The 12,257-nt window shown below is 39.3% G+C and overlaps 1 protein-coding gene across 2 annotated transcripts in view; it reads left to right on the top strand.

Annotated features, from left to right (window-relative positions):
- The first annotated feature begins 1,812 nt into the window (after window positions 1-1,812).
- Window positions 1,813-12,257, top strand: part of LOC120106722 (sterol 3-beta-glucosyltransferase UGT80A2-like) — a 50,173-nt gene continuing 39,728 nt past the window's right edge. The window contains exon 1 of one of the 2 annotated variants that reach the window (XM_039119766.1): window positions 1,813-2,110. In XM_039119766.1, coding sequence (XP_038975694.1) covers window positions 2,080-2,110 — 31 coding nt within the window. In that variant the 5' untranslated portion in view covers window positions 1,813-2,079. Of the gene's footprint in view, window positions 2,111-11,939; window positions 12,178-12,257 lie in introns of those variants that run through there. The other variant, XM_039119765.1, reaches the window with a different exon arrangement.

Below are 12,257 nucleotides of genomic sequence, written 5' to 3'. Positions count from 1 at the left end.
GATTGAGGTTGGTTGGTGAGCCGAGTGTAAAACCAACGTGTGTAAGGGTTCGATTGTGATCCCGAGAAAACAATCGGGGTGGTTCTAGTCGGTGAGCCTGGAAAAACCGACCGAGTTCGTTGTGAGCTCGTAAAACAACAAGTTTGGTTGTGAGCTTGGAAAACAACCGGCTGTAATCCAAGGGGGTTATAGTGAATTCCCAAGTGAGACTTGGGGAGTGGACGTAGGAGCAAGGGTTAGCTCCGAACCACTATAAAACTTGGTGTTTGTGATTGCGTGTCTCTATTCTTCTTCCTTTCATATCACTCACAGCACATAGTAATTAATTAAATAACTTACACTAGTTTTAATTACTTATCCACATCGTTTTAAATACCCAAATTATTTTAAAACCCAATTCACCCCCCCTCTTGGGTTGTCTATCTGGGCAACAAATACCTAGGAAAGTACTTTTGGCGTGTTTGATTGACAATTGGAAAGTGACAAATTTTCAAAGTATTTATATTTGGTTGACCATCCACTTTTCTAGAAAAGTTATGTATAATTTATATTATACCCCTAATAAAAATTAGGTCTTCAATACCTCTTTAATGTTTATTTAATGTTAAAGAGCCTTTTTGGAAAAAAATAAAAATAGAGTGATTTCCGTCTCATAGGAAAGTAACTTTTCCATGTTTATCGTGGGAAAGACTTTTTCATGAAATGTGGAAATTATATTTTCATGGGAATATAACTTTTCCGTCTCTCTTTTTTGAAAACTCCAACCAAACAAGAGGCATCTTATTGTTTTTCTGTTGATCATACTTTTCTCTTTTTTTTCCACGAACCAAACGAGCCCTTAGTGTATGGTAGGTACCAGATCTTGTGGGTTTGGATCGCTGGACAGGCATACGAACGCGGCTGCCACCCAAATCCATTGTGTTGTAAATTGTGCAGGCCCTGCAACACCTATCAAGTTATCCCCCTCTTCAGTCACTCGGTAGGTGGACCTCCCTTTCAATATTCTTCAGTCTTTTTATACCGCATGGCTAGTTGTCTGATTTCACCAGCAACTCTGACCTGCAAATTTTTAGCAGTCAATGGCAACTTGGCTTCATGATTCATTTACTATCCACACACATTTCACTGCCCATTTCTGAATATGATTCTTATACGTGATTGATGTTTACGATTGGGAACGATTCAACTAGTTTGAGAGTTTGAGTTGCTACTTCATCCCCTGGAAGTATGGTACGAGATACACATTGAATATATTAAGCTGCTCTCTTTTACATAAAACAACATGGATCGATGGTATAACAGGGTCAACTAAGTGTTATACAAATTTATTTTAGTGAAACTTGGACGAACAAAAAGAAGGTCATAAGTTTTATTCTTAGGCCAACGCTTCAAGATTTCAGACTGTTGCCAATAGAGTGCATGTATGAGAGACGGAGTGATCTTTCAGATCAAGCATGTATTTAGGAAAGCCAACGAAGTCGCGGACTGAGTGGCTGCTTATATGGCCTGCCACTCTGAGGACACTCTATGAATCGAAGATAGGGAGTTGCCTGCAATACTCTGTAACTTGTTGTTTTCTAATTTTATTGGATGTATCCGTATTTGTAATATATAAAATATCTATTTTTTTTTAAAAAAAATAGAGTGCATGCGTAAAACCCAGCCCATATTGGGCCTCAGGATGAGCGGGGCCTGGTCCGCTTGACCGGGGCAAGGTCCAGCCTTTGTGGCCCAGCCTGGTGCCAAGGAAGTCCAAAGGCCTGTTCTAGAGGAAACCGGGATCTTCCCGGCTATAATACGCCCGCCGAAGCCCCAAAGCCAGCCCCTCTCTTCCTTCTTCGTCATCTTCCTTGGGTCTTCCACCGCCCTGCCCTCAAGCTCCGCAGCCAACCTCCGCCGCCTTGGTCGCCGTGATCCTCCCATCCCCTCTCCTCACTTGCCACCATCTGGTAATAGTCATACTCCACCATCTAGATCCGGGCCTCGCTAACCCTCGTGCGGCCGCACTCACAACTATCCTCCTTACTCTCCTTTCGCTTTCTTCGAGCTTCGCCACCGCCACCGTCCACCACCGTTGTTATGGCCACGGCAAATCCTCACCGGAGACGAGGTATGAATCCCCCTAATCTCTTCTATTTTCTTCCATAGTCTTTCCCGTTCTCTATTGAGCTGCTCTGCTCGGATTTTCGGCTGGTTACTCACCGGACTTCATCTCAATATGGTGCTCTATTTTGATTTTTGGGCTCCCTTATTTTGAGTGGTTCGTCGGAGATTTGTGATTCAGATTGGTTCCGGCCACCGATCCACAGCCACACTAAGCCTTTTCCTGGGCTTTGCCGCCGGTTAGAAGGAATTTTTAGGCCTCCCACCGGTTTAGGCCCCTATTTTTCTTCCTTTTCAAGTGTCACCCGACCGCCGGCTGCCGTTTTCGCCGTCGCCAGACGACGGATATCCCTCGTGGAAGGCTGCCATCACCCAGGCTTCCTTCTCCACTCTTTCAGATAAGAAGGGAAGGGCCCAGTCTCCCCTGTTTTTGCCGAAGAAAGCAAGGAAAATAATAAAAAAGGAAAGAAAGAAAGACAAATTATCTCTCTTCCTGTCTCTTTCGTCACTAATTTTGGGGAAGGTCCCTTCCTTGCAAGTTGGGCAACCTCAGTGGGCAAACTCAGTAAAAGAGCCTTTGTCATGTAGTGCATCAGCCCATATCCCATCCCTTGTCGTATACTGTTGAACTCCGCTTCATCAATCCATGTTGCATTTTCTTTACCGCAGCCTAACTCTTATTCTATGATTTGACCAATTGAACTGCCTGAATCGGAGTGACCTGTAGCCCATCCCTCCTCTGCCTTTTCTTCGTACTTTCTCATCATTGTCTTGATTTTCCATCAATGTTGCTTGTTGTTGGAGTTGAATCCATGTAGAGGTAAATTTTTCTGTATAAGAAGATGATTTATAATTGAGAATTTTGAGGTGAATTTTTTTTTGAAATTATTTGGATTTGTCAGTATACTTAAGATAAGTAATGCTTCACTTTTCTTAATTTATTAGCAAATTATAAGATTGGTATATTAATAAATTCTAAATCGTACTATTTCATGATGCATGAAATTGATGACAGTATTTTATTGTTGAATATGTCTTATTTTAAAATATTATGATGATGCACGATTGATGGTATTGATCTTGTTATGGATTGTGCTTGATTGATTTCAATATCACATGATTATATGTATTTTTGTTGATTTGGAGCATAAAACATGTTTGGTGAAAAAGAGCTTTAATTTTAAGATGGATTTGGACTCTTGGTCTAATTATGTTAAGGACCCTACTAGTGGGGGTTATATGTTGATATTTAGCTAGTCTTGAAGGGTTTATGCCGCAAAAAGATGTTTGTCATACTGCAAGAAGATATACGGTCCCGAATGACTTCGTTGTGAGAATCATAAGAATTGGGCTAGCATGGGGATATGTTTCGAGAGTGATTAGAAGTAGAATTTTGGTCTCTTATTTTGGATTAGAATGTCAATAAAGTTTGATGTAAGTTCTAATTTTAGTTTGATCTTATTTTGAATATAGTTGGATTTTACGAGATATTAAAGTTTTAAGTTTAGTTATTTAAATTTTAAATTTATCTAAATGATTATTTAATTCTGCTACTTATATTATGATATCATGATGCGATGCCTTTCATATTTGCGGAAAAAGTTTCTTATAAATATGTGGTGGTTGTCGCAACTCTGTCTCGTAATTTCGGATCGGGGTGTGACAATACATGTTGAAATGCAACATGTATTGTACATGTAGATAGAGGTACATGCATGCTTCAAGGCACCAAGTTACATGCATAGAAACTAATCAACATCAATTTAAATAGGATCATATGACTTAGAGTCAACTCATGGTTAAATTGAGTTGCCACATGAAGTCATGAATGGTACAAATACTTGCATATACTGTCACGCCCCGAATGCAAAATGTAACAGATCCCGCATACTTGCATGGCAGTGTTGGGAACCCGCCCATGCCGCAGAAAATTCAAAAAAATTCAGATGGCAGCGGAATCGGCATAAGCGGGATCGACGTTCATCGCATGAACGTGTTTCAAGAAACCGTTCGTAGATAGATAAGAATTAAAACTTTTAGAACCTTTAGGAAGATCAGATCTTCATCTTGTGCGGGTAGATGATTACCGCAAACTGATGATCGTGATTTTGGATGAAGGTTCGCTTGAAGCTGTTCAAGTGCCCGGCCTCTACGGGTATCCACACGAAGCAGATGACCAATCCAAGCTCTCTATCTCCCCGGGGTGCTAGCTCCCTTGCAGAGATTGCTTTAATGGCTGATCATCTTCCTTTACTTCAACTCTTGAATGATAGAGGGAGGAGGAAGAAGATGAAGGGATCAAGGGAGAAGATCCAAAAGGCTAGATGCAGCCTTTCCTTTTCCTTGTGTTGAATCCCAAACGAAGGAGGAAGAAGAAGACTATCAAGGCCCTTTTCCTTCTTGCTTGCGGCTGATCCAAGAGGAGAGAAGGGTGGCCACGAATTGGAGAGGAGGAGGGCTTCTAATGATGCCCTAGGTCAACCGCCCACCTCCCTTTTTAAAGTCATGAAGGGCTCCTACAAGTTAGGAGCCCTTGACTTATTTCCAAGAGGGGGCGCCGGCTTCCTCTCTTCATGCCGCACCAACCAAGAGGAGAGGGGCTTATGCCCCTCTTACTTGGTTAACCTAATCCTCCTCCAAGGAGGATTAGGTGTCCTTCTCATGGTTTAGTCCTAATCTAATTAGGATTAACCAAATCATGAATCAATTGGGTTCAATCCATACTAGTCCTAATCCAATTAGAACTTAAATGAACCATGACTCAATTGAACTCTTCAATCCTAACCCAATTAGGAGTCATGTTGATTCATTAGATTAATAATTAATTAGAACTTAAGAAATCCTAATCCAATTAGGACTTATTTAATTTTAGTCCTAATCCAACTAGGACTCTAATTTGAATCCGAAGTCCTAATTCGATTAGGACTCTAGGAATCCTATTCCAAGTAGGAATCCAATTTTAATTCAAATCTCCTAATCTAATTAGGATTGTAGGAATTCTACTCCAAGTAGGAATCCCAGTCCTACTCCAATTAGGATTTCTAGTCCTAATCCAATTAGGACTCTAGGAATCCTACTCGAAGTAGGATTCGTGTTTTAAGTCTAATTAATCAATTTCCATTCCTTCTTCAACTTATTATCAATCGAATTGATTATTCGTGATTCATAATCACTTTCCAACCATCGGATCGGTCAATACTTGTAGTGTGTGTGACCCCATAGGTTCTATTCTGACTGGTAGTGAGATATATTGTGATCTCTATCACAATATCATTGAAAACTTCTTTCAATGGATTGGAACGATTCCAACTCTACTCATTAGGGTTAATCGATCATCGAGATAATCCCTGTGAGTCCCACCATCCACCAGTGACACCTAGCAGCATGTAGTGGCTACCCAGCAGAATAGAATGGTGAACCTCTAAGTGCAGTTATCATGTGATACAGTCCTTCTATCGTGGATCCCTACAAGACGGAGGTCATGGATAACTCGTCAAACCCCTTCGTCTGTCATATGTCAAGATTTATTTGACTTAAGTTCGAGAGCGGAGAACTCTTTCTCTACTGTGCAATCTGCCCCGGCCGAGGTCTTACGAACTCAGTCTTATAAATCACATAGGATCTCTCCTTATCTATCAAGGTCGATAGATTCCTTATAGGTGCATACCCTACTCCTACAGTGAACCTACTGCAGCCAATCTATACTGCATGGACCCATATGGCTAGAGACCATGTATGTGTGCAGTCAAACTACAATAACCTCACTGTGAGTAGCCGAAGCATTGTAGGTCAAAGGACCAGTCTCACTACTGCAACATCAAGCAAGTCACTGATGAGTGGATACACATCCAAGTGACTTCTTGTATTGGTCACGCTCAGTACCCTTGTTCTCTAACAAGCACCTGCACTATTACTTCAGTGTCCCTATACCGTGGACTCGAGTCTCGTCCATCCATAGGGAAAGTAATGTGTGCACTGATCTCATCGGATCGATCACCGTCCTCGTGATGATCCATCGATCAGGAGCATTTAGAAATTAATCACTAATGATACATGGCTCAAATTCTCAACTCTTGAGAATATGCATCATCATCTTATTAATTCCTTGGACGATTCATAGACACAATAATAATATGAAGGAAAAAGATGTTTTTCATTTATTCAATAATAATAAAGTCAAGTACAAATTATGTACTAGAATTAATAATGTGTCAGCCAAAATTGGCTTCTAGGGCATACATCTAACAGGCAGACCATATAAGTATGCAAAGCTACAGATCATATCAAAGTAATAATAATTCTTGAAAATTAATTTAATCAAATCTTATACGAATAATTTCTACAATTAATTATTCTAAAGTGACATAAGTCAATATATGCTAACTAGTTATTCAAATCAAATAAGATGTTCTAACTAGTTTAAATAGTCTAACTAGAACTCCAATCATTGAGAATATCTTCAGAAGATCTAGCACGCTCTCCCAAGTCCCAAACAATCATAAATCTGGATCTGAAAAATAGAAAAAAAAGCTACATTAACACAATAAGCAACATAACATCCCAAAGTAGGGTCTAAGTATGACAAATAAATAATTAGTTAAAAAATAAGATATTGATTGGAAATAAATTAATTTTTGAATAATATATGTATTTCTTTTGAAGTTTGCTATTATTTTTATAAATTGATACTAGAAAATCAACACTAGGCTATGGCCATGTAACCTAATGTCATAGGTCAGAATGCTTAAAGTGCCAAGTACCACTATTATAATCATCGGTGGTTCGGTGTCCAAATATCACTATTCTAACATCGGTGGTTCGGTATCTAAATATTGGTTTTTTAATCACCGATGGTTCGGTGTCAAAATTAGTTTTTCATATTATAAATCTTTAGAGCTAGCGAATAATTTCTATTAGCGGGGCTAGATTATAGTCGTGCTGAGAATATATACAAATAAAACAAATTTTATAATTTACTAAGTTATATTTTCAATTTACATAACATATAACATATTTAAAATAAAAAAATTTACTATAATAACATGCTCGACCCATTTGACAAACTATAAAACAGATATATTAATCATATTCAATAAACTAATTATCCTTTTACCAAAATTCGAGAAAACACATATTGAAGCACTAGATTAGTTATATCTTCTCGCTTTAAAACCTGCTTCAGATAGGCGGTTCATGTTCACTTGTTTAAATATCATTAAAAATATAATTAATTTCATCATCATCTTAGAAACCAAGCAAAGTCAAAAATTAAAATATCATTGGAGATATAGCCTCATGCCCTTAAATCAGATTGGTCAAGTGGCAGTGTCTGACTGCCTAGGTATCGAGGCGGTGCAGGGCATCCACCTTGGGGTTCAACTTGGATCTGAGTAAAGAAAGTTAGGGCTTGAACTAAGATTCCTGAGTTTGTCTAGAGGGAGAAAGAGAAAGAAAAGAGAGAATCTCAGTTTAAGTCTTAGACTAATCTTGATCACCAGTCCGGTCTAAGTGGTCCGGGTCAACCATTAAGGGAAAGGTCTAAATCTAGTTGGATTGGGCATGATCTTAAGTGATAAGATCACATTAGGGGATTATATATATATATATATATATATATATAAATAAATAAATAAATGAACTAAACTGGAAAGAAAATGAGAGCTGAAGGAAAAGAGGGAAAGAAAGAGAAGAGAAGAGAGGAGAGGAAAGAGAAGGAAAAGGGTAGAGGGAAAAAGGTCCGGCAGCGACCAGGCTTTGGTGGCAGGGAGTTGACGGCTAGGTGACGATAGCTATAGCGGCCGGTGAGAAGGGAGAAGCTGAGTATGTTCTCGGTTGCCTGAAACAAAGGAGATAACTCAAGAAAGTATAAATAAGAAAGGGGAAAACTCACCGATGTGCAACGAAGATGGAGGATTTCGGCCGAGGGCAACTCGATCCGGTGGTGAAGTGGCGGCGACGCTCGAAATAGGGAGAGGAAGAGAGAAAAAAAAACAGAGTCGATGAGGGAGCTAGAGAGAAATGGAGAGGATCTTGGAGTGACGGAGCTCAAATTCGGTGATACAATGGCCCCGAAGGTGGGGAACAAAGAAATAGAGGTTCGTCGGTGGATCAATTGAAGAAGATGAGAAAAATTTATAGAGATTTGGGGATGGAAATAGGCTTGTGGCCATTGCACCCGCCTGCAATCTCGGTGGTGGATGAGTGAGACCCAATGGGTGGTGGCTATTCGAATGGCGACACGGAAATCATTGCAGCCGCTGTTAATGCGGCTTATCTACTCAATTGAAGGGGGAAGAAGAAGCATAGGATCATCAACCTAAAATTGCCCGCCGGATCTCACGTGTATCTCGTGTCATCCCCATCGTTTGCATTTTCCAAGAGAAATCCCCAAGGAAAAATAGATAGACTATTGGTGCCGGTGCCCATTTCCCACAAGGTGGAGCATGTGGGCTAGCTGGCGGGCCTCGTGTGTCGTGACACGGTTGCCTTTGAGAGCTTTAAGAGCTGCATGCGTGCAAGCTAATTTAAGTAGGACTAGACTTGTCAAGATCCGGCTGCATGGCATCTCACTGTCCCACGAGGTTCAAGTGCGTCTTACCATGAAACACAAGGTAACTTTGGGGCAGTTTGATTCACGGAAAAAAAAAAAAAAAAAAAAAAGTCTCTTATTTAGTTGAAGTTTTCAAAAAAAAAATTGAAAAAGTTATATTTTCATGAAAATATGATTGGCACATTTCATAAAAAAATATTTTTCATAAGAAACATAAAAAAGTTACTTTTTCACGAGCTAGAAATCACTCCATTTTTATTTTTTTCCCCAAAAAGGCCCTTCAGCATTAAAAAGATACTAAATACCTAATTTTTATTAAGGGTATAATAGAAATTATACATAACTTTTGTAGAAAAGTAGATGGTCAACCAAACATAAGCATTCTGGAAATCTGTCATTTTCCCATGGTCAACCAAACATGCTAAAATACTTTTTCAAGCATCCTATTTTTAGAAATCTGCTTTTCAGAAATTATGTTCCTAGGAGGAAAAATACTTTTCGCGAACCCAACGAGCCTTTGAGCTTTTTTTCTGTTAGATAATGCATGCATCCAAAAACGGTTCGGGTTGTATCTTTCATGAGAAAAATCAATTGATCTTTCATGATGTCAACCATTGGATATCACTTCATACTCCAAGCTCCTTCATTCATCCAGCTGCACAAATCTCAAAGCAGCTATTGCACGAAGAAAGGTGAACCCTTCTTTCTAACAAAACATACAAGCCGAACCCGTCCATAAAACCATCTGTGGAGTGGGCCATGTAACCGTTGTTTGGACGCTTCATTCGCACGGGCCGACACTACTGGTATGTGCGCGTCCGGAAGTATCCGTGTATGGAGCTCCTTGGGCCTTGGGGCCCATCTATTTATTGCTCTTCTTTTTGGAAATGTAAATGGGGAGTTTGGATCGTGCCAGGAGTACGTCCACTTCCGGAAGAAACAGGAGGAAAAGGAACACCGGCCCCTTGTTTCATACAGTTGAATTCACAGACCCTAGGAAACAAACAATTAGAGGTTTTTTTTTTTTCTAAAAAAATTTCCCTTCCTTATTGTCTCTTAGCCCGTAGCTGGTGAACTTCCAGAAAAAAGTAACATGCATGCTAGATGAATGGTGCATTTATTTATAGAACAAGAATTAACAAGTTTTTTCACTAGAATTAACCGAAAACAGAATTTTTCAAGAAGATCAGCCTTACTCCCCCTACACCAAGCTAACATGGGGGTTATATATATAAATAAATACAATAGCATTTGAAGACTTGGATCGGTCAGAAAAGAATATTTGAGCATCCCTTGTGTATACTTGTTCGAAAATACACGAAAATGTACATTGGACTCAACCAACTCGCTATCTTTTGTACCAAAGAAGAGATATATATATTGATATATATATATATATATATATATATATATTGATAGTTAGATATATTGTACCCTTGAGTAGAATTAGTAGTGCAAAGAGATGTCTCTTATTTTTCAAGATTGCATGTATTGTACAATCACCCTTGGTTAAAAAAAGATTACAGTTTACAATACTGGTGATGGTTGGTTAGGATTATCATGGGCAATTGTATCATATAGTTTATAGAGTCCTAGGTAACTATATCTTTAAGCTATCATTGAGCTTGCTTGGGCAATATCCTCCCTTACTGCCTCGATAGTTTGATTCCGGCTATCATCGAGGGGTTGGATGGGTATATAAGATAGAAGGTGGGGATTAGTCCCTCTTAATCTCAAAAAGAAAAATAGAGAAAAAAAACTTTGTTCTCAAGCTATCAATTAACAGGAATATTTTTAACAAGAAGATCTACTTTCTCTTGAACAGAAGGAGCATTTGGTTTAGCTATGATTCAAGTTGCTAGCGGTTAAGTTAAAATTCACATGGAAATGCCACATTTCAAGTTATAATTCTTCCATTTGTTTACCCCAAGCAAGGTGAGGCTTGAGGGATGATGGGACCATGTAACGTTTTAGAGAGGACACTAAGGTCTTCAAGCAACGGGCATGGCGACACCAATCAGACCATAATTGAGATGTGGCTGCAAATAGAATTGGTTGACAGATCCACAAAGAGATGTAAAATTATTAGCTGCAGCTCCTTTGTAGGAATTTTGACTTGCAAGTAGACCTTATGCGAGCTGGCAAATAATTTTATAACGACGACCAATTTCAACATGCTAAACCGCATCATGGAATATAAAAATTGGCGGCCAGGTTGGACTCATGTTATCCCAAAAGATGTGGACCGCTTGAGAGGACGGCAGAACAGCAACTTGTTAATTGTTAATGATGGCTACAGAACAAGATCTTTAAGAGTCTTAGCAACCACATGTTACATGCCTCTTTCAAATTATTTTATTCCTCCAATAAAGGAAAACCGTCCATCGCTATTTGCAGCGAATCTCCAATAAATTGCTTCCGACCTTATCTAAGATTTTATTCATTAAAAAAATAAAAAAGTTTTTTATATGAATATTCTCATAAATATCAAATTTTACATAAATATTTTTTTATATATATCCTTATAAAACACTTATTTTGTCATTCTAATATTTTTTATTTTTTTATTTTTGCATATATATACCTATGTTATTAATGTCATTAAAAAATTTAAATTAAAATGACTATAATATTTTTAATGGATAGATTAAAAAAAACATTTATAAGATGATCATGATTGGAAAAAAAAAGTAATTTTAAAATTTTATTTTATTTTTAATGTAAATAAATATGGTTTGTATCAATGATGCTGGAAGAATTTTTTGTGCAAAAATAAAAAGATAAAAAACTAAATATAAGTTTTTAAAAAATATTTACGTAAATTTAAATTTTTAGTAGGGTATTTATCACACCTTGGGGTGGACCAGGTGGTTCCAGCCTCTAGGGGCGGTTGGGTGTCTGCTTGATGCTCAACAAATGGACGGTCCATATTGCATCATCGTGAACGGAACAAGTTCCGAGACACGCTCGTTGATGGAGACGGCAAGTTGCTCTCCTTTGGACACCCGTATAAAAAGTCACTGTGCGAGGACTTCATCTGCCGCCAGCGTTAAGCCTCTGAAGCCATCCGGTCCGTTCGTTTAGGGGGTCCCCGACGAAGCAGCGGGTCTCCTATTCGTATGCAGGCATAATATTTATCTGCGACCACAAGAATCTTCCGCATTATCATTGCCGTCGTCCCGCCACGCGGCTGCTATTATAACAGAGTGGAGGGAGGAATATCGATGATTTAAATAATGCCTTGTAGTGGGCTGCGGTGGCGTCTCCAGAGAACGACACGTGTCTGGGGTCGGACAGCGGCGAAAGCAGGAGGGGTCCGACCTTACGCACAACCGTCGGACCTGGCGTCATTCTTTTTCTTCTTCTTTTCGGGCTTCTTCTGGATCGGATTCTTTCTCCCAGCATCCTCCCCCTCTCTCCCTCTCTCTCCCTCTCTAAGAGAGGAGTACGCAAAGAAAAGATGGCCGAGAGCAGTGGCGACATGGACGCAAGCAACGGCAATGGGTCGAGCTTGTCGCCCTCTGGTCAGTCTCTCTCTCTCTCTCTCTCTCTCTCTCTCTCTCTCTCCCCCCTGATCAGTCTTTTCGTTTCTCTCTCTGCTCTC

This window comes from Phoenix dactylifera, unplaced genomic scaffold (genome assembly GCF_009389715.1).
Source record: "Phoenix dactylifera cultivar Barhee BC4 unplaced genomic scaffold, palm_55x_up_171113_PBpolish2nd_filt_p 000611F, whole genome shotgun sequence".
Taxonomy (NCBI): domain Eukaryota; kingdom Viridiplantae; phylum Streptophyta; class Magnoliopsida; order Arecales; family Arecaceae; genus Phoenix; species Phoenix dactylifera.
Note: the sequence above shows the minus strand (reverse complement) of the source record. Positions and strands in the feature narration are given on the sequence as shown.